The sequence below is a fragment of the Salmo salar genome, chromosome ssa19, assembly GCF_905237065.1.
Source record: "Salmo salar chromosome ssa19, Ssal_v3.1, whole genome shotgun sequence".
NCBI lineage: Eukaryota > Metazoa > Chordata > Actinopteri > Salmoniformes > Salmonidae > Salmo > Salmo salar.
The window spans coordinates 46,259,871-46,283,349 of record NC_059460.1 but is presented as its reverse complement, the minus strand read 5'-3'; the positions used below and the strand labels follow the sequence as shown (position 1 = coordinate 46,283,349).

General features: G+C 42.5%; 1 protein-coding gene across 3 annotated transcripts in view; it reads left to right on the top strand.

Annotated features, from left to right (window-relative positions):
• The first annotated feature begins 1,013 nt into the window (after positions 1-1,013).
• The window catches only part of LOC106578887 (carbonic anhydrase-related protein 10), a 338,839-nt gene continuing 316,373 nt past the window's right edge, over positions 1,014-23,479 (top strand). The window contains exons 1-2 of one of the 3 annotated variants that reach the window (XM_045702374.1): positions 1,014-1,254; positions 2,065-2,547. In XM_045702374.1, coding sequence (XP_045558330.1) covers positions 2,487-2,547 — 61 coding nt within the window. In that variant the 5' untranslated portion in view covers positions 1,014-1,254; positions 2,065-2,486. Of the gene's footprint in view, positions 1,255-1,919; positions 2,548-23,479 lie in introns of those variants that run through there. The other 2 variants (XM_014158123.2, XM_014158122.2) reach the window with 2 other exon arrangements.

Here is a 23,479-nt window from a genome sequence, read left to right as displayed (position 1 = left end):
ATCCCTTTGCAAGCCAATGTAATATGACTAGCAGGCATGAAAACCAGGAGTTTCAGGCAACTGTGTAAGAGTAAAGCTAGGCCTTCAAAGAAAGGCCTTATGACATATTTAATGTATTGTCATAAAGATCTGAATGATAACATTCAGCTAGAACTCACTTGGTGAAGGCCATAGGACTGAACATGAAAAAATTCAACAACCATGTCTCAGTCACTAACAAATACAGCCATGGATTGTAACTCTACAAGTCAGGCAAAATGGGGATACCTAGTCAGTTGTACAACTGAATGCATTCAATTGAAATGTGCTAACCCAACCCCTCTGAATCAGCGAGGTGTGGGGGGCTGCCTTAATAGACATCCACGTCATCGGCGCCCGGGGAACAGTGGGTTAACTGCCTTGCTCGGGAGGAGCAACACATTTTTACCTTGTCAGCTCGGGGATTCGATCCAACAACCTTTCAGTTACTGGCCCAACACTCCTCACCAGGCTTCACTGGGAAATACACAAATTAGGCTTTAACCATACAGTGTTAAAACAACACCCCAAAACTAGTTACTGTAACACTATAGGTGTTCATTTCCTAACACTGAGAAAGTGCAACAGTGTAAGTACTAAGCAAAGTGTTCATTTAACACTGAAAAGTGTGGATCCGTATAGACCGTGTTGATTCAACACTGAAGAATTTGCTATGAATTGAAAGTGTTACCACATACATTGGCAAAGCAAACATATAGAAATGTATCAAATCAATAATGACACAGATAGATAATAATTAAAACAATACTCACTGAGTAATACTATTAACAGGAAATACTGTAATAACGAATGAGGACAATAATTAAATAATGATAAAGACATATCTTTCTCTCTCTCTTTCTCTCTCTCTCTTAAGCCATCTCCTCCCCTTACCATGAGGGCTGGGTACCACAGTCTCTCATCTACCTGTGCCCGCGTGTGTTCGTTTATGGAGCACCGCACGTGCCCGCGCATCATTTTCTGACGCCACTAATCTGGAAGCTCTCTCTTTGGGCTCGTGGCATCGCCTGGTGCCCGCGTGCCAGAAGACTACTGTCCCAATTTTTCAACTCGGGATAAGACATTAAAGTCTATATCGACGATTATACTAACTTTTAAATGGCGTGTGAAAGTTATAGCATATCGACGTTTTGGGGACTCGATGGCATCAGTCGGTTGCTTCGTTTTACATTAGGATAACCGTATTTTGATCTACTCATGTTTTCCTCGAGAACGGTAAGTAGCCTTCACTCTAGGTTTCTCTGTATTGAATGTTGGCTAAGTTTAGCCTGCAGTTTTTTTTTTTTCAAAGCTACAGTGCAGCCTGTGCAGGTGTTGTGAACTGCGTCAGTGTGTTGTTTGACAGGATGTGTGAGTGGGCACGGAGCTGCGCTGATAAAGTGGGTGGGGGGGAAACATAGTTGATTTGCCTCAGTGCACTAGCGGTGGGGGGGGGCAGTGCCCCTGTGACAACAATTAGACAGTGGCAACGATGATGACATGGTCTTTTGCCTGCTAATGCCTGCAATGCAGTGAAGAAAACTATATGACAACAATAACGTCTAATGTAACTGGCCCCTCTAACAGTACAACTGGCCCCAGCTTGCCCCCCCCCCCAGTTGAAATGGTCTAGAACCGCCACTGCCTGTGTGCTGATGGCTCAAGCTTCATCGTATTACAGGGATGGATGTGTGAAGTATTAGTGATTATAATGTTGAAGATGTTATCAGACATTTTAATAGATGATGAGGGGTTCCTAAAGTTTTCATGAAATGTGGTGTGTAGCAGTGGTGTGTGTTGCCGTGAGATGGAACGTCCTGTAGACCGATCCTACCGCTGAACAGTGAATAAGAGCCAAGTACGCCCCCTTCCCGGTGAACGCCCAGTCCGGATGCGGTCCCCTGCTCTCCTGTCCATCACTCTGTCAGTGCCAGTTAAAACACCCCGACGGACTTCTCCCATTCATAGTTATAGAGTAAAGCAGAGGTTTTTAAAGCTAGGTTAATTCTTTGAACTCTAACTCAGTTTAACTGTCTCTCTTTCCAGGATAACGAGGAGGAAGACACTTCGACCATGGTTGTGTTTACACAGAATGACTGAGACTGTATTTTCAAAGAGCAACCGATGCGAGGGACGACGCGAGGGACGAGTACATTTATCGGTGGTCTTGGTAGGGCACATTGGAACTCTATTACTGTGGGAATAGCCTACAATTGACTTTTGCTTCCAGGACTCTACCTTTCGTTCTACCTTTAGGTCTGGAGTTTGTGGTTCTGTCTCTCTGGGATTGTAGTTTTGAGGGAGAGTGTGGTGTCATGTCTTGGATATAGACCTTGCTATGAGTCTGGCGTGGAAAATACCTCGTGGAAGGTGTGTAGCGGGCTACAGACTGGAAAGACTCGACATCGGCAACTGATAGGCTACCCCCGTTTTTACCGAGCGTAATGCACCTGGCATGAAGACAGAGAATGGATATTATTTGGGAACTAGTTATTATTCTTCACGCCAATTTCATCATCTGTGTATCAGGTAAGTTTTCAGTCACTGATATCGGTGGGTCCGGTGTGAGACGGACAAAAGGGCAGGTGTATTGGATGAGAACGCAGGGAGGAAAATTGGTAACGAAGTTGTAAAATGTTGCAGAAAACATTGAAATGAATGAAAACCTTGTAATGAATGATGCACGCCGTTGATAGTCGGTTCAGTTGATTGGCCAATTGATGTAGAATGAATTGATAGGAAACATTTGAGAACGAAGACATTTACAGATCAGAATCTGCCTGAAACTCGGATCTCACTTAGTTGTGGATGTCACTGGGAACAGATATAGGGCAGCCTATAAGATTGTACACCAAATGATGTTTTTGCTTTTACATTTACATTTACGTCATTTAGCAGACACTCTTATCCAGAGCGATATGTTCAGTATTGAATTATGCAAGTGTTATCAACTGATATCAATTATGTCAACTGAACGAATGATTACACGAGGAGAGAGGTCGTGTGAGAATGATTTTGTTCAATCGGAAACAATTTATCAATATTATAATTTATTCGACAGATTTCTTTAATAGGTTTAGACTCGGGGCTAAAGTTTTCTCAATTTTGCGTCAGGTGAAATCGAGGTTTATTTAATGAAATTGTGAATGCAAAGTTTGAGGAAAATATCCGAGAACAGTATTACCACTACTGTTGAACTCTTATGACGAGACAGTTATCCAGTGCTACACGTGCATGAATAACCACCGTAGTGATACAGGTTTCAGTGGAGTGGGCTAAATGGGAACGCATGCACTGGTCATGGCGCGATCACTGTTCCAGAACTATTAGCCTACAGCTATTAGACTGTTCATGTAAGTGGATAGGTGCTGCGTAGTAGATAGGAACAGTATTGATTTATCTTTATTATGTCAGGCTTGGGGCTAAAATATCAAATTAGTTCGAGTTCGATCGAATGGGGTAATACTTGCGCGCGTCGGTCAGAGCTGTTTGGGTTGAAGCGACGCTGGGCTGTACCATCATGCGTACCCCCGTTGACTATTAAGTCAAATGCATTAGCTAGATCCATCATCACTGCATTGCAAGTCCACCTGCCAACAATTTCTTATACCACCATTGGAGACGAATGTAATATTGTTTGCAGGGAATCTTTGCGTACAGTAGATGCATAGAGACTAGACTACCCGCCTGCTCTGATATCAAACTCCGATGATACTCGTACAGCCTAACATTGAAGCAGGTACTGACTGCAAATTATGATTATAGGCTAGTTATAAAGGACCACTCACGCACGTCCCTCCCCTCCTCCTTCCCCTTCCTCTCCCCTCCTTCCCCTTCCTCCTCCCTCCCCTTTATCTGTTTCCCCATTTTTTTTGGAGTGATGTGTGCAATAATTTGCTGCTCCTCTTGGGTCTGTAGTGAATGGACGTTATTACATGACACACGTTATTACAGACTTGCCAGTGTTGCTTTATGTATCAAATTGTAAAATATGTACACTAGCTGCCAAACTTTATGCACATATAATCCCTCCCCCTCTTTCACACAGGCCTGCTATTTCCATGGTAACTGAAGTTTGATACCAGGGGAATGTGGTTGAGGAGAGTAGTCTACAGAATATTGTAGACCGGAAAGGTTATCTTTAAACATGCTCAGACTGCTCTTTTCCGCAAAAGGTCATTGAAGACACACCATGATGATCAGTTTAAAGACATGCTCTTGAACCTTGGCAACAAGTATTTTTTTAAACCTCCCACTTTGGGCTGGATGTGTCAATGTGTAGTTCATACATGCATAATCTATGAGCAGAATTACTGTATTACCTCAATTAGCCACAAAATCCCTAGTTTGAAAGCAACTGTTTTTGCTTGAGTGTACTACTTTCAGAACTACTGCTTAAAAGTATACAAAAGTACCAGAGAATGTCTTCAATTATGTAAAAGGTTAAACGTTTGAAAAAGTACAGCATTACATGGCTTAATCTCCTAAAATGATACAATAGGCACAACAGAACGTAGCGCGTAAAAATCGTCTGTCCTCGGCTTGCAACACTCACTACTGGATCCCATACTGCCTCAGGAAGCAACTTTATCAAATCAACTGTTCTTCAAGAGCTTCATGAAATAGGTTTCCATGGCTGAGCTGCCGCACACAAGCCTAAGATCACCATGAGCAATGCCAAGCATCAGCTGGAGTGGTGTAATTCTCGCCGCCATTGGACTGAGGAGCAGTGGAAACGTGTTCTCTGGAGTGATGAATCACGCTTCACCATCTGGCAGTCCGACAGACAAATCTAGGTTTGGTGGATGTCAGGAGAACACTGCCTGCCTCAATGTATAGTGCCAACTGTAAAGTTTGGTGGAGGAGGAATAATGGTCTGGGGCTGTTTTTCATGGTTTGGGCTAGGCTCCTTAGTTCCAGTGAAGGGAAATCTTAATGCTACAGCATACAATGACATTCTAGACGATTCTGTGCTTCCAACGTTTTGGCAACATTCTGCGGAAGGCCCTTTCCTGTTTCAGCATGACAATGCCCCCGTGCACACAACGAGGTCCAGACAGACATGGTTTGTTCAGATCGGTGGGAAGAACTTGACTGGCCTGCACAGACCCTGATCTCAAACCCATCAAACACCTTTGGGATCAATTGGAATGCGGACTGCAAGCCAGAATCAGTGCCCGACCTCACTAATGCTCTTGAGGCTGATTTGAAGCAAGTCCCTGTAGCAATGCAGCAATGTTCCAACATTTAGTGGGAAGGCTTCCCAGAAGAGTGGAGGCTGTTATAGCAGAAAAGGGGGGACCAACTCCATATTAATTACCATGATTTTGGAATGAGATGTTCAACTAGTAGGTGTCCACATACTGTCCACATCTTTCTCTCTCTCTCTCTCTCTCTCTCTCTCTCTCTCTCTCTCTCTCTCTCTCTCTCTCTCTCTCGCGTGCTCTCTCTCTCTCTTGTGTGCTCTCTCTCTCTTGTGTGCTCTCTCTCTCTTGTGTGCTCTCTCTCTCTTGTGTGCTCTCTCTCTCTCTGGAGATGTAGGGATTTGGAGCTGGCTGGCTGACATTTACATTAACACCAGTTTGACTGAGCATCACCTCCTAATATTGCACAGGTGTCTGGAATCAAACGGTTCTCCGCTCTTCTAATTCCCCCAGCCCCATCCATTCTTCCCTAAAAGGACTAGGCTTATATTGGCAGTACAAATCAAATCAAATGTTTTTTGTCACATACACGTGGTTAGCAGATGTTAATGCGAGTGTAGTGAAATGCTTGTGCTTCTAGTTCCGACAATGCAGTAATAACCAACAAGTAATCTAACCTAACAATTTCACAACAATTACCTTATACACACAAGTGTAAAGGAATGAATAAGAATATGTACATAAAAAAAATATATGAATAAGTGATGGTATAGAACGGCATAGGCAAGATGCAGTGGATGGTATAGAGTACAGTATATACATATGAGATGAGTAATGTAGGATATGTAAACATATAAAAGTGGCAAGTGGCATCCTTATTAGTCTCAAGGATGTTGTAAAAGGTTCTTCTGTTATTCCATCTCCTTATAACAGACCGGGTCATGAACCCAGGTTGCTCACGCGACTCAAGGTTGCATTAGCCCACTGAGTTAAAGCCGTTTTCGATGTGAGGTCTCATGCAAGCTTACTCGTTACATGATCATAGTTTCCTGATGCACGTCTGTTACACGCTAACATTTAGCATGATCCAGCTTCCTCTTGACGGAACTCCAAGTGTGAATGTTGCCATTTCCAATGCAATCATTGACTTCTTTGTTTTTCTGCCTGTCTGAGTTTTACAGACACCAGATACAGTCCATCCATCATCAGAAAGGCCTATAGCCTCTAACAGAGGGGGATAAACACACCCCTGGGTCAATACAGTGATCCAAGACATCCTCTGAATATAATACCGACATCAAAACATGTTAGATGGGTCACTGGCTTACTGTAGAAAATCTCTCTCCCCAGAGTCTGGATTGGAAAATAATAGAGCATTACCCATATGCACATGTATTCACCAAGTAATTACATGGGTGTCAAAGCAGACAATTATATGTGTTTGAAAACTCAGTAATGTTGGTAGTTAAGTCCGTTAACTCTGTGTAAGTAGAAATGTCCAACTTGGGCCTCCTTATTATTCCAGTCTCCCAATTGGTTTCTTTAACCCATCTCCCCTGCAACCCTGCTTACTTGAATAATGTGCTCTTAGTCAATGTACCTTGTAGATTGCTTGAAGCTCTAAATGGGAAAATTACAGACAATTGCTGACCACACAACCTGCACATTCACTATGTAATTGCGTGGGACAATGGGTCTGACAAACACAAAAGACTTCTAAAACAATCCATCTCTCTAAACCGAATCATTTCCATGTTCCATAAGGTTACAGTCTATATAACTTCAACAGATAAATACTATTTCATACCAGTCCCCTGTGCAGTAGTAGTAACTGCCTATCATACTCATATCCACTTTCCCCATGGTTGGAGAGGATAGAGAGGAACAGTTAAAACCCATTCACTTCAATTAAAACCCATTCACTTCAATTAGTTACTGACTGAGAACTGTGATATTAATAACAGTTGAATGCTGCTGTTTACTATTCCGGCTAAAGAGCGTCTCTCATTCGTTTAGAGGAGAGGCATTTACTCTACCATTAAAAATCAGAGCAGGCAGCATTCATGCATTCTCCAGCACAGCGGCTAAAACGGCACTAATTCGCCGGCTTTAATTCAAAAGTTCAACGTGGGACCCCTTCACTTTCATGTTGGAGGCTCATTTGGGTGACTGCAGGAGGCCTAAATCTCTCTCACTCGCTCTATCGCTTCCTCCCACTCCCTCCCTCTCTCTGAAGTAGGCACAATACCTTTGTGAAAGGTACATGTTATATTTTTATTAATTTGCATGTTTTTATCTATGTCTGTAGCCTGGTAGAATTGATTTAAGTGTTGTGAAAGCGGTTAAGCAAGGGGTTCATTTGTATTTTATGTCCCTGAAGCAATACTCTGTGTATTGCTTTAGTTCGTTTTCTCCAAAGTGAGTTCATAAAATAATTACTGCACTTGTTGCTTATTTATCGTGCTGTGTTTGTTCTTCACTTCGCTGGAAAACAATTCTGTTTTTTTCTCACAGATTTCCGATTTCCTTACAAACCTATTCTATGAATATTACAGTGTTCCAGATGAGCGTATGAATGTATCCATATATATCATTCCAACTGTCAACTATCTTCAACTTCTCAAACAAAGACCAAAGAGAAAAGACTACTAGACAATAAACCGTTTAAAAAAAAAAATGTATACCCTTTTAACACACAGACTGGTTTCCCTTTGAGAGAACACATGAACTGGAGTATCCCTCAGTGTATCCAGTCATATGGGACTGAAGCGTCTCCATGCCGCTGAGGTCTGCAGTCATCCTGTCCTCCCTGACCGTGTGTCTCCTCGTGTTTCAAACCAACAGCCGTACGGTGCCCGCACCGGGTCCCCACTCCTGTCCCTGTCCCTAACCGCCTCTGCCTGTCTGGACCGCATGGCCACTGTGTGTGTGTGTGTGAGTGAGAGAGAGAGTGTTTTTTTGGCATCGTGTGTGTGTGTGTGCCGCTCAGATCACCCTCTCTGTCAAGTCTATCAGCCTGTCAGAATGACACGACCTCCACACAGCTGTAATTTACTAGAGGGAGCTGTTTGTTTGTGTATGTGACTGGAGCAGAGCGTGGTTTAACTGCCAAAACAGCACAGGGCCTCACCATGGTACCACATTGCAGGGTAGCATGAGTAATGCGTAAGCACTGATAGCAACCGTATAATAATTGCGCGCACACACACACACACACACACACACACACACACACACACACACACACACACACACACACACACACACACACACACACACACACACACACACACACACACACACACACACAGTGTCCCAATTCGCCTCCACAGCCCTGTCAGGAACGCAAACTCTCCAGTCACTAATCTGATAATCCTGTGCAGATGTGTGTCCAGTAATGGGGATATAACGCAGGGTGTACTTTACTGTCTGTGTGGGAGGGAGGGTGTGAGAAAGACAGAACGATCCAGACAGTATTCAGCCTACTGTAGTATCCTCTTTCAGTATCCTGATGCAGTTGTTTTTGTTTACCCTTTATCCTTTTTGTTTACCCTTCTTCTGTGATAATTGGTGATCATGCCTGTAACACAAATAAACAATTTGCACACTATGCAGTCTCTTGACACAACCAGGTGTGCACATGCACTAAGTACTATATTGCAATAATATAGGAAAAAGGAGCCAACTGCAGAACACAACAGAATACTTATTATTGCTTCCATCTGTCACATGCAATTATGATTTATTTTTCAAAATGATGTACACAGTACTCCAATCTACAGAATAAACCAAAAGACCACTTCAACTACAATAACATTCTGAGTAACGGTTACAGATTTGTTTCTCTTCTTGCTATGACTTTGATATGTTGTTGTTTATGTACCTGTTTATGTACCTTAGTTGAATGCACTGACTGTCAGTCACTCTGGATAAGAGTCTCTGCTGAATGACCAAAATGTAAAAGTAAAAACAAACACTTGCAAAGCATGCTGGGTATTACTCAAATAAGCACATCCAAATCAGAACGAATCATAGACGTCTAGGTTGTTTCACAGTAGAGCACACTGGAGCACAGTATAGTACGGTACGGTACAGGGCAGTCACGTTTTATTCAGTAGAGTACAGTGGACTACAGTACGGTGCAGGACAGTAGAGATTAATTCAGCAGAGTACTGTGGATTACAGTACAGTAGAGTTTAATTCAGTAGAGTACAGTACGGTACAGTACAGTAGAGTTTAATTCAGTAGAGTACTGTAGAGTAGAGTACAGTACAGTTTAATTCAGAGTACAGTACAATACAGTACACAGTACAGTAAATAAAAGTACAGTACAGTAGAGTTTAATTCAGTAGAGTACAGCATAGTACAGTACAGTTTAGTTCAGTAGAGTTGAGTACATTAGAGTACTGTATTGTACTGTAGTATACTCTACTTTTCTTCATTGTACTGTGTACTGTAATGTACTGTACTCTGCTGTGCTTTACTGTACTGTAACTGTGCTGTCCAAATTTGTGAAACATAGATGTCTATGATTGGTTAATCAAGGCTGGTCCGTACTGCACAAAAAAAATTAAAAAATTAAGGCCATCGTAAAATGCTTAGTGGGAAGCATAAGCCTATACTCATTCACTATAGTACATCCCACAAATCTAAAAGCAGGATCAGTGGAATTCTAGGGCTAGTGTAAGGAGATTCTACTATATTGATTAGGCTACCAGTCATGATGTTTCACGGTCGTGGCTGCCATCCCATTTTTTATACTTTTTATGGCCACTGAATGTCACATATGTACATGTACCATCCTTTGTTTCAGAATAGCAAAGCAGGTAGTACCTATGTGTAGAAAATAACAGTTAAAAAAAATTCTGCACATTTGATTGTTTTTTTCTGTATTTTTTGAGTCGGTGAGTTTTCTCTTCAGATCCACTTTTGGATCCAGGTAGACCCATTAAGAAGTGTAATCCAGGTAGACCCAGTAAGAAGTGTAGTCAAGGTAGACCCATTAAGAAGTGTAATCCAGGTAGACCCATTAAGAAGTGCAATCAAGGTAGACAAATTAAGAAGTGTAATCCAGGTAGACCCATTAAGAAGTGCAATCCAGGTAGACCCATTAAGAAGTGCAATCAATGTAGACCCATTAAGAAGTGCAATTCAGGTAAAACCATTAAGAAATGTAATCCAGGTAGACCCATTAAGAAGTGTAATCCAGGTAGACCCATTAAGAAGTGTAGATGTTTTCAATCTTGCCACTGGACTAGAAGTACCATCTTTGTGGTTTTCAAACCCAATCGTTACCACAATAGAGGAAAACAAAGACATTTTAGCTATCTCAATTGCTGATGGATGGAAGGACGCTAGCCTTTCAAAACCCCTTTTTAAAGTTAATCCTTTCTCTGCTAAGTGATGAAAAACAATAGAAAGAAAATGTTTCTTTAATTTCTCTGTTAAAAACAGCAACACTTTTCGAGACAGAGAGAGAGAGATGGAGCTGATCCTCTATTTATCCCCTAGAACCCTCAAACTCAACTCTGGACCTCGAAGCCAGTTCCACTGCATTTTTTTTAATTCTTCCCCTTTAATCAGGGACTGATTTAGACCAGGGACACCAGGTGTGTGCAATTAATTATCAGGTAGAACAGGAAACCAGCAGGCTCCGGACCTCGTAGAGTAAGAGTTGAGTACCCCTGCCCTAGAGCTTTCTATTTGGCGATACCGTATATTGATATGAACCCAATTTTTCATGTCGTCGGCCCTGTTTTTTTAACCGGCGACCCAGTGGTTTCTGGCCCGCTTCTTTATCCCGACTCGCTAATCTATAGGCTACCTGGCAAAACACTCTTGGCCCTCTATCTGTGCTGTAGCAAAGCACCCAACAAGCTGTCTGTGGAGGCAGCCAAGGAAGATTGAGAAAGATTGAGGAGTGTTAGGAAGTCTCCCACGCGTTGCATATTGCTCGCTGCATTTTGGTATTGGAAATGCAGATGCTTTGGCTTGATTGAGAGTGTCCTCGAGGGGATGGGCCCCTGACACACACACACACTCGCAGCTGGGGCCATTCTAGGGCCCCACAAACAGGAGCGGTGTGAGTGATAATTGTCTCATAAGTCAATAAGCACAGCTGTCGAAAAGGTCAAGTTTCATTTATGGACGAACGCGTGTCGCTACTGTCTCACTCAGCTTACCCCCTATTTCTCTCTCTCTCTCTCTTTCTGTCTCTTACCCTCTCTCTATCTCCTCCTCTATCTTCCCTCTCTCTCTCTCTCTTTCTCTCTCTCTCTTTCTGTCTCTTTCACTCCTCTCTCTCTCTCCTCTCTCTCCCTCTCTCTCTTTCTGTCTCTCTGTCTCTCTTTATCGCTCTGTTTCTTTCTGCATGGCTGAGCAGGTGGATTGCCACGGTGTCGTGATGAATATTAATGGCAGAGTTACATGAAAAGTGTTTATTTACAGAGCCTCTTTGCATTTATAGGGGGTTGACAGGGACAGGACAGGCTAGGCGGGGTAGGCCGGAGGGTCAGGCTAGTCCGGAGGGACAGGCTAGGCTTGGTAGGCCGGAGGGACAGGCTAGGCTGGGGTAGGCCGGAGGGACAGGCTAGGCCGAGGTAGGCCGGACTCACAGGGACAAGCTAGGGCTGGGCGATATGGCCAAAATATAATATCATGGTATTTTTTAAATGTTTGACGGTGTGACGGTATTTGACTGTATTTTATGTTTTTGATTAATAAAAGTTCTACATTTGCTTTATGAGTAGTGAGTGACCCTAGGGTGGCAACACATATATTCTAAATGATTTCAGTGGGTCTTTCTCCATTCTGATTGTTTTATACTGTTCAATTCAACTTCAACCTAAAATAATGTCCTGCATTTCATCCATTTCTGCATTTCCTGCACTCATTTGAGATCATTTCCACACTACCACGATATGGGTAAAAATACTAGGCCTTATTTTTTACCAAATGTTGCAATTGCTCTTTAAATCAAAACACTTGGGTGACATTTTGGAATCATGGAAATAGACTGTTTATTATAATTCTATAGCTAGAATATAAATAATAGTGGGCACTTTGAATACAGTGTTGTTTGACATGAAAATGCCATGGATGAGTTATTGTGACAGGGTAGGAACCAAAGTGATGTTCAGTGTTTCATAGGGGACCCTATAATCTTTGGCTACATTAAATCTTTATTCATGTAGCCAACATATTCATGCTTCACCTATTTCCCTTTGATTTAGAAGATGCTGTTGCACAAACAACATGCTGATTTAAGCCTCCACCCGTACTGGTATCAGGCTGTATTAGCTAGCTACGTTTGCTCTGACTCAGTACTTTTATTAGCTAGCCAGCTAACTAGCGATTAGCATTAGTGGCTAACACGATTTAGCTTAACTTTCTAAGAAAATACAAACTAGCTGTTTGCAGATGTAAGAAACACAAACTAATATTGTAATTATAGAACTCTTGTGGTTTTATATTAAGATCAAAGTGGAAACAACATCGTTGTCACATTGTTGCATGTGCTGCATTGACCATGCAGACTGAACTAAAGTGTCTCGTGGTCAAGCACCTACAAATGCGCTCCTTGACTGACAGGGGGTGGGACTAGGCCTGTGTGGAAGTGGCATGGAGAGAGACAGAGCAGAGAGGGATGACTCAAGTAGCGGAGTAAACTATAAAAATGGACGTTACACACGGCGTATCACATTTAACCTGTTTAGGATAGGGGGCAGTATTGACACGGCTGGATAAAAAACATACCCGATTTAATCTGGTTACCACTCCTACCCAGTAACTAGAATATGCATATACTTATTACATATGGATAGAAAACACCCTCAATTTTCTAAAACTGTTTAAATGGTGTCTGTGAGTATAACAGAACTCAAATGGCAGGTCAAAACCTGAGAGATTCCTTTACAGGAAGTGGCCTGTCTGACCATTTCTTGAACTTCTTTTCCATCTCTATCATTTACTAAGGATCTCTGCTCTAACGTGACACTTCCCACGTCGTCCATAGGCGCTCAGAGCCCGGGAAAAAACAGAATGTCGTCATTCCAGCCCCAGGCTGAAACACATTATCGCCTTTCTCAAGTGGCCGATCAAGGGACACTGGGCTTATGCGCGTGACCCGACCGCCCCCGCCTTTGGGATTTTTTCCTCTGTTTGCCGAAAAGGAGATTCCCTGTCGGAATATTATCGCTTTTCTACAAGAAAAATGTCGGAAAAATTGATTTTAAACAGCGGTTGACATGCTTCGAAGTACGGTAATGGAATATTTAGAATTTTATTGTCACGAATTGCGCCATGCGCGCGACACTTCTTTACTATTTCGGATAGTGTCTGGAACGCACGAACAAAACGCCGCTATTCGGATATAACGATGGATTATTTTGGACCAAACCAACATTTGTTATTGAAGTAGCAGTCCTGGGTGTGCATTATGACGAAGACAACAAAAGGTAATCAAACTTTTATAATAGTAAATATGATTATGGTGAGTGCTAAACTTGCCGGGTGTCTAAATAGCGAGCCCGTGATGCCTGGGCTATGTACTTAGAATATTGCAAAATGTGCTTTCACCAAAAAGCTATTTTAAAATCGGACATATCGAGTGCATAGAGGAGGTCTGTATCTATAATTCTTAAAATAATTGTTATGCTTTTTGTGAACGTTTATCGTGAGTAATTTAGTAAAATGTTAGCGAATTCCCCGGAAGTTTGCGTGGGGTATGCTAGTTCTGAACGTCACATGCTAATGTAATAAGCTGGTTTTTGATATAAATAAATCTCGTTAATCTAACCACACTGTCCGATTTCAAAAAGGCTTTACAACGAAAGCAAAACATTAGATTATGTCAGCAGAGTACCAAGCCAGAAATAATCAGACACCCATTTTTCAAGCCAGCATATAATGTCACCAAAACCCAGAAGACAGCTAAATGCAGCACTCACCTTTGATGATCTTCATCAGATGACAACCCTAGGACATTATGTTATACAATACATGCATGTTTTGTTCAATCAAGTTCATATTTATATCAACTTCTATAACAGTATTTTAATGTTTGGTTTGTTAACCTCTCTGGGCTAGGCGGGACGAATTCGTCCCACCTACGTAACAGCCACTGGCAGCCTGTGGCGCGATTTTCAAAACCTTAAAAATCCTATTACTTCAATTTCTCAAACATATGACTATTTTACAGCTATTTAAAGACAAGACTCTCGTTAATCTAACCACACTGTCCGATTTCAAAAAGGCTTTACAACGAAAGCAGAACATTAGATTATGTCAGCAGAGTACCAAGCCAGAAATAATCAGACACCCATTTTTCAAGCCAGCATATAATGTCACCAAAACCCAGAAGACAGCTAAATGCAGCACTCACCTTTGATGATCTTCATCAGATGACAACCCTAGGACATTATGTTATACAATACATGCATGTTTTGTTCAATCAAGTTCATATTTATATCAAAAAACAGCTTTTTACATTAGCATGTGACGTTCAGAACTAGCATACCCCCCGCAAACTTCCGGGGAATTCGCTAACATTTTACTAAATTACTCACGATAAACGTTCACAAAAAGCATAACAATTATTTTAAGAATTATAGATACAGACCTCCTCTATGCACTCGATATGTCCGATTTTAAAATAGCTTTTTGGTGAAAGCACATTTTGCAATATTCTAAGTACATAGCCCAGGCATCACGGGCTCGCTATTTAGACACCCGGCAAGTTTAGCACTCACCATAATCTAATTTACTATTATAAAAGTTTGATTACCTTTTGTTGTCTTCGTCAGAATGCACACCCAGGACTGCTACTTCAATAACAAATGTTGGTTTGGTCCAAAATAATCCATCGTTATATCCGAATAGCGGCGTTTTGTTCGTGCGTTCCAGACACTATCCGAAATAGTAAAGAAGTGTCGCGCGCATGGCGCAATTCGTGACAATAAAATTCTAAATATTCCATTACCGTACTTCGAAGCATGTCAACCGCTGTTTAAAATCAATTTTTACGCCATTTTTCTCGTAGAAAAGCGATAATATTCCGACAGGGAATCTCCTTTTCGGCAAACAGAGGAAAAAATCCCAAAGGCGGGGGCGGTCGGGTCACGCGCATAAGCCCAGTGTCCCTTGATCGGCCACTTGAGAAAGGCGATAATGTGTTTCAGCCTGGGGCTGGAATGACGACATTCTGTTTTTTCCCGGGCTCTGAGTGCCTATGGACGACGTGGGAAGTGTCACGTTAGAGCAGAGATCCTTAGTAAATGATAGAGATGGAAAAGAAGTTCAAGAAATGGTCAGACAGGCCACTTCCTGTAAAGGAATCTCTCAGGTTTTGACCTGCCATTTGAGTTCTGTTATACTCACAGACACCATTCAAACAGTTTTAGAAAATTTAGGGTGTTTTCTATCCATATGTAATAAGTATATGCATATTCTAGTTACTGGGTAGGAGTGGTAACCAGATTAAATCGGGTATGTTTTTTATCCAGCCGTGTCAATACTGCCCCCTAGCCCTAACAGGTTAGAACAGCTACTCAACCATAACATTGATTGTTAGAAAGGCTACTTTATATTCTTCAACTCATGTTGATTTCCAGGGTCGGGACCGATGGAGACGTAGCTGCAGCGTGAATCCTTCTCGTCTGGTATGTTAATTCTTAACTCAGTCTTTCATACACTTGGGTAAAAAGGGGCGTTTCCGTCATACTGACACGCTCTCTGAGCTCCCTCGGGCGTGGCTTGTTACGTGACAAAACATCAAAAACTATAATCTCGTTAGAAAACTAAAATCACATTCCTATCTTAACAAAAGTATTCTCTTCATCCTTGATATTTCCTACACCGAGTAAAGGATGTAAACCTCATATACACAGTATGAAAGCTCTTCAAGTTACAGTATTATATCACTTTTATACAATTTTTAATGGCATCAGAAAATATGACATTCATTTCCCATAGACCATCCCTCATTATTCCCCACATTCGGATGTTATAATATATTGTCCCAGCGTTCACTTTTGGACCTTAGAGTTTTTGGGCGGCAAAACAAAGGGATTCCATTCACCAATAATAGAGACCAAAAGGAGTCATCTGCTGCCTAAAATTTACGATTGACGTGAGGTGTCATAAAACCCCCACACCAATCCCTCCTCCCCTCTGCAGGTGTGAGGGCTCTGTAAATGCTGATCCATTGTAATCTGATCTTTGGATCCTCACAGGAGAGTCATGACACCAACCTTGCTATAACCCAGGCAAACTGAATCTCAGTTTTAAATGCCTCATATAGCAAAGATGACGATGAGTTGGGCGACGTTGATCTGTCCAAATCGAACAGACATATATTAAGCTCAACTCCACGGCCCATGGGAGACTGGACATTCGCAAGGCGGAGGCAGTCTGGCCACCCTTCATCTATCCGAGAAGATCCGATCCAGCTTTCAAACAGCTTTGCTCCGCTTGAGACGGGCCTACCAGCCCTGGGAGTCAGCACGGATCCTGGTTGTATACCAACAGCCGGCGGCCGCCCAGTGACACCCTCCCCCACTGCCACCGCAGTTCACGACCACCATCATTTTGGGCAGCTCAATGTGAGAGACTGTGTCTGATCCACTGTCAACCAGGAGCCCATGTCCATGACATCAACTTCCTCCTGCCAACGGTTCTGGCTAACTACTCCGATACTGACACCAACGTCACTCATGTTTTAACAACGTTCATTTTTGTTTTAACAACCTTTTTTTTAAACACCCTCGCTAGCACATGGAAGAGAATATTGATTTCTGGCCCCCTCCCGTGCTATCGAAGGAGTGCGGAACTTTTCAGCCGACTCTTTGCACTGAACGAGCACCTGAAGAAACTTTGCAACGACAGGAATGTCTCTTTTTGTCACAACTTTGATTTGCTGTGGGAGCAACCAGTACTTTTGAAAAGAGATGGGATTCATCCTAACTGCAGGGGTTCCAGGATTATTTCCAGCAACATCGCAAACTGTTTTAGAGACTGACAGACAGGATCTGGTAGTGCTCCAGTTCTCCCTGTCAGAATAAGCAACATAGGACTTGGAAACCATATCAATTCCTGTAGAAATGGTACTATGGTTATTGTGAGTAACCTAATGTATGTTCCTTTAACTCCGCCTTCTAGTGAGTTTATACAAACTGTTATCTCCTACCATTCGGATAGATTGGAGAATGTCAGAAAACGTGGTTGTAACGTTAGTCATTTGGTTGTTATTCCATTGGTTACCTCGAGGCAGATGTCCCGGGGCACAGTGGCCCACACTCATTGAATATGGTGCTTTTAAATGTTAGAGCTATCACAAGTAAAACCTTTCTTGTGAATGACCTCATTCCTGAGTGCAAAGTTGATTGCATGTTTCTCACTGAAACATGGCTGTCATCATACTTTAGTGCTGCTCTTATTGAAGCGTCCCCTCTGGACTACAACTTTTTATGCTCTATCAGAAAAGAGAAAAAGGGTGGGGGTCAGACTCTATTTTTACTAATGCTCTCAGCTGTAAGGACATTTTGTTTTGCGACTTTGGGTCTTTTGAGCATCATGCTATACTGTTCAAATGTCATCCACCAGTGCTGGCCATAACCCTGTATAGGCCACCAAAGCACTGTCCCAGTTTCTTTACTGATTTATCTGAACTATTGTCTATTGTACTTGATAACTATGATACAATTATTGTGTTGGGCGACTTTAATATTCATGTTGACAAGAGACTTGATATTCATGTTGACAAAGAGACTGACTCCAAGACCATTGCATGTATTAATCTTTTGAGCTCTATGGACTTCATCTAACATGTTACTGGGCCCACCCATAAACGTGTCCATACTCTGGACCTGCTTAGTGCAAAGAGGCTTTCTATTGATATATCCTCTATTGTTGATGTTGCTTTATCTGATCAACACTATATTTTTGTACTATCTTGTTGCCCATAGCACAGGGTAATACTGAACGCATTATTAAGAAACAATATCTTACCTCTGAAGTTGCTACAGATTTTATTGAGTGTATGAACAATAGTCCACCACCTATTCCTCTTGTGAGGATTTAGTTGATAACTTTAATAGCAAATGAGAGGCAACCATTGATGCCATAGCTCCAATAAAGTTGAAAAAGGACATATCCAAATGGAGAGCCCCTTGGATGAGTGAGGAAACTAATCAATTAAAGAGAAATTGCAGAAGTGGAGAAAGTCAAAGTTGCAGGCCCATTATGATATTCTGAGAGAGCAACTTGGTGTATATAACAAAGCAATTACAAATGCCAGACGGGCTCATTTTTGTAACTTGATCACTATTAATCAGAGGAGTGCTCTTCTCGACCATTGATGGCCTGATAAATCCTTCCCCTGCAAACCTATCTGAACTTTCATCCACATCTAAATGTAATGAATTTGCAGCATATTTCGGAGATAATATAACCAACATTAGGCTGGGTATCAGTCAATCAAGACCTGATGAGAAGTTTGATGATACACTATATATACAAAAGTATGTGAACACCCCTTCAAATTGGTGGATTCGGCTATTTCAGCCACACCCGTTGCTGACAGGTGTATACAATTGAGCATACAGCCATGCAATCTCCATAGACAAATATTGGCAGTAGAATGGCACTGTCATAGGATTGCACCTTTCCAAGAAGTCAGTTTGTTATTGTGAAGTGGAAACGTCTAGGAGCAACAATGGCTCATCTTCAAAGGGGTAGGCCACACAAGCTCACAGAATGGGTTCGCCGAGTGCTGAAGCGCGTAGCGGTGTGGAAGAAATTGACTGGCCCGCACAGAGTCCTGACCTCAACCCCATCAAACAACTTTGGGATGAATTGGAAAGCTGACTTCGAGCCAGGCCTAATCACCCGACCTCACTAATGCTCTTGTGGCTGAATGGAAGCAGCAATGTTCCAACATCTTGTGGAAAGCCTTCCCAGAAGAGTGGAGACTGTTAAAGCAGAAAAGGGGGGACTAACTCCATATTAATGCCCATGATTTTGGAATGAGATGTTCGACGAGCTGGTGTCCACATACTTTTGTTTATGTAGAGTATGTTCCCTAGCCTACCACGCAAAGGCAGTATGGATTTATTTTCCCTGGTTTACACAAACATGCTCACGGGGTGATATCACAACTTTAGCCTTCTACCTGCCTTCTCAATCCCATCCCCACCACCTTCTTCAAAAAAAATGGAATTGCATATCTGAAGAAGTGCAAGCTACTGTTAATCTCTCCCTGTTCACAGGCACTTTCCCCACTGCACTAAAAACTGCTATGGTGAAACCCCTTCTGAAGAAAAGGAATCTAGATTCTTCAGCAATTTTTCGGACAATCTCGAACATTTCATTCATAAGCAAAATTCTGGAGAAATTGTTCAAACAGCTAAATTATTTGTTAAGTACCAACTGGATTTTTGAAAAATTACAATCTGTTTTTCGTGCCCACCACAGCACAGAGACAGCCTTAGTTAACGAGGTAAATTATTTTAGAGCCAACACAGATGCCAAACAGCTCTCTGTCCTTGTACTCTTAGTTTTAAGTGCTGCATTCGACACTGTTGACCATGAGGTCGTTCTGGACAGATTGGAGAGGTGGGTTGCCTCTCCGGTCCAGTTCTAAATTGGTTTAGGAACTATTTAACCGGTCGAGAGTTTTTTGTCAACCTTGGTGAACATAACTCAGAGAAAATACACATCACGTGGTGTTCCAAAAAGTTTGATTTTGGGTCCAGTACTGTTCAGTTTATATACACTATGTTACCTCTTGGCAGCGTTATCAGAAAGGACAACATTGATTTTCACTGCTATTCAGATGATACGTAACTTTACATTTCTGTGTCACCAGAGGATTTTAGCTCCACTGATAAATTATTAGACTGTATTAGTGATTTAAATATTTGGATGTCTCACAACTTCCTCCTGCAAAATCAAGAAAAGTCAGAGTAACTTATTCTTGGAGCCAAAGCACTGAAAGAGAATCTGGCAGTACATTTTAATTCACAGGCAATAAAGATGAAACGAGGTAAAAAATATTAAAAAAATGTTTGTAAATTGAGGTGCTATTTTAGATTCTCAACTAAGTTTCGAATCACACATTAGTAATGTGACCAAATAACTGTTTACCACCTGAGGAACATTGCCAAGGTGTGGCTGTTTCTCTCTCAGGCTGATACAGAGAAACTCATCCATGCTTTTATTACAAGCATGCTTGACTACTGTAATGCTCTCCTGTCTGGTCTACCCAAGAAAGCCATTGGTCAACTGCAAAACATACAGAATGCTGCAGCACGGGTACTGACCAAGACCAGACGGAGAGCACACATTACACCGGTTTTAAGGTCTCTGCGCTGGCTACCTGTGAGTTTTAGAATGAATAAAAACAATATTCTATTGGTTTTTAAATCAATCAACAATTGCGCACCCCAATACATATCAGACATGCTTTTAAGTTATGTATCCAGTAGGTCCCTCAGGTCCTCTGGCACTGGCCTTTTAACTACCCCAAAGCCTAGGACACGAGGCATGGCGAGGCAGCCTTTAGTTACTATGCCCCCAGCCTCTGGAATAGCCTGCCAGAGAGCCTGAGGGTGACCAAGAGGCATGGAGAGGCAGCCTTTAGTTACTATACCCCAGCCTCTGGAATAGCCTGCCAGAGAACCTGAGGGGGACCAAGAGGCATGGAGAGTCAGCCTTTAGTTACTATACCCCAGCCTCTGGAATAGCCTGCCAGAGAACCTGAGGGGGGACCAAGAGGCATGGAGTGGCAGCCTTTAGTTACTATGCCCCCAGCCTCTGGAATAGCCTGCCAGAGAACCTGAGGGGGACCAAGAAGCATAGAGAGACAGCCTTTACTTATTATACCCCAGGCTCTGGAATAGCCTGTCAGAGAACCTGAGGGAAGCAGAAACTGTTGACATATTTCATCTGAAAACAGCTTTTAGCTTTGCTTTTTCTTCAGGTGCTTTGTAGTTGTTCAGTTTGTGCCATTTAGCTTTTTATCATGTTTGTTGTGTAGTAAATATTTACGCTTTTATTTTCATTGCTTTTTATTAGTATTTTCCTGTAAAGCACATTGGATTGCATTCCATGTCTGAAATGCTGTATAAATAAAGCTTGATTTGATTTGATTAGGCCAGGCTGCCGTAGGCCGGACACACAGGGACTCCTGAGTATGGAAACCACTTAGCTAACGATGAAAGATATCTATCATTTTACCGTATGCGTCCCTCCCTCCCTCCCTCCCTCCCTCCCTCCCTCCCTCCCTCCCTCCCTCCCTCCCTCCCTCCCTCCCTCCCTCCCTCCCTCCCTCCCTCCCTCCCTCTGTCTGTTTTATCCTCTCCCTTTCTGAGTCCCGTCTGCATATCCTTTTATAGATTGGAGACATTTCCTTTTTGCTTATGTCAGTAAGTGTGTTTCTGGGCCATAGCCAAGCAGTGTGGGAAATGGACAGAACTTTTCTGCTGTCCTGCTCTCCCTCTCTCTCTCTGTCCTCGCTCTCTCTCTCTCTCTCTCTTTCTCTCTCTCTCTCTCTATCCTCTCTCTCTCTGCCAATCTCTATCCTCTCTGTCTCTCTGTCCATGTCTCTCTCTCTGTCTCTCTCTTCCTGTCGCTGTGTTGCTGTGTCTCTGTGTCTCTCTCGCTCTCTGTCGCTGTTGCTGTGTATGTCTCTCTCTCTGTCGTTGTGTTGCTGTGTCTCTCTCTCTCTCTCTCTCTCTTTTTTCTCTCTATCTTCTGATGAGATGCCGGATGTGATAATGTTATCTCCCCCCTCTCTCTCTCCATCTCTATTCCTCATCTCCTGCGTCTCGGTGTAACACAGGAAATGATTATGTCTTGTCTCTAGACGAGCTGCTGCCACAGAATGTGGCAGCCAATCATTCTAGTATGTTTGACGTTATCACTGTCTGCCTCAGAATAATTAACAAGCTTTAGTCCCATTAGACATGACAAAAACAGAGAAAATATTATGGCAAGTGGTTCCATTCATTCCATTCACAAACCCAGTTCCCCTAAACAGAATTGATTCTGAAGAAAACATTTTCTCTAATCAAAGAGTGTCTGGCCCAAGATTAATGCCCTTCTGCTCTTTGAAAAGTAGCTTAACAAAAGACAAATTATAAGAATCCAGCAACTTTATCATCTCTGTTGTGTGCAGATGTGTGTTGTGTGCAGACATTTCAGATTTGAGAAAGGCTCTTTATAGAACCATTCTCCAAAAATGTTCTATAAAGAACCATAAAACAGTGTTCTATATCCCCCAAAAAGGGTTGTAACCATAGCGGAACCCTTTTTTTGGTGCTATATAGAACCTTTTTGGAGAATGCCACACACACACACACACACACACACACACACACACACACACACACTCCCTGGAGGTACTTCCTGATGAGACACCTATTGGATTGTTCAGGAGCCAGGGGTGAAAGTAAGCCAGTATGGTCCGGTACGGCGTCCCTGCAAAATAAATAGTGGGGTACGCCATACCAGTAGAACAATAAATATAACATGCCCAAAAACGATATACTATTACACCGCTATTTAACATTGCTCCATGAAAGCCGAATAAAAAATGTGTGAATTCACTGGAAACCGGGTGGTATACACTCCAAAATGCATTGTGGTGTGAGGAGAACACTTACATTTTGTCAAGGCGGAGATGAGTGGCGGAGACGCTTGCGGACAAGGCGAGATGAGTGGCCCAGACCGAGGCAGGCGTGGATGCATCAATTCAGGCTGTAAGTGTAGACCTAATGACAGTCACAGAATTTCATTACAATACACATTGGTGTTTTGTAACAAATGTCTCTTTCTATTCATCAAATTGCAGGTGCACAGTGCACCGTAAGTGATTGTTTGACCATCAGATGAAAAGATCATGACTGGTTGTGTTCATGCCAGATTAAAAGCATAGGCGAGGGCCTCCCGAGTGGCGCAGCAGTCTAAGCCATGTAAGCCATGTATCACAGTGCTTGAGGCGTCACTACTGATCCAGGTTTGATCCCGAACTGTGTTGCAGGTCGTCCAGGTTAGGGGAGGGTTTGTCCGGCCGGGATCTCCTTGTCCCATCACGCTCTAGTTACTCCTGTGTTGGGCCGGTTGCCAGTTGTATGGTGTTTCCTCCGACACATTTGTGCGGCTGGCTTCCGAGTTAAACGAGCAGTTGGTCAAGAAGCAGTGCGGCTTGGCAGGGTTGGTTGTTTTGGAGGATGCATGGCTCTCGACCTTACATTTACATTTAAGTCATTTAGCAGACGCTCTTATCCAGAGCGACTTACAAATTGGTGCATTCACCTTAT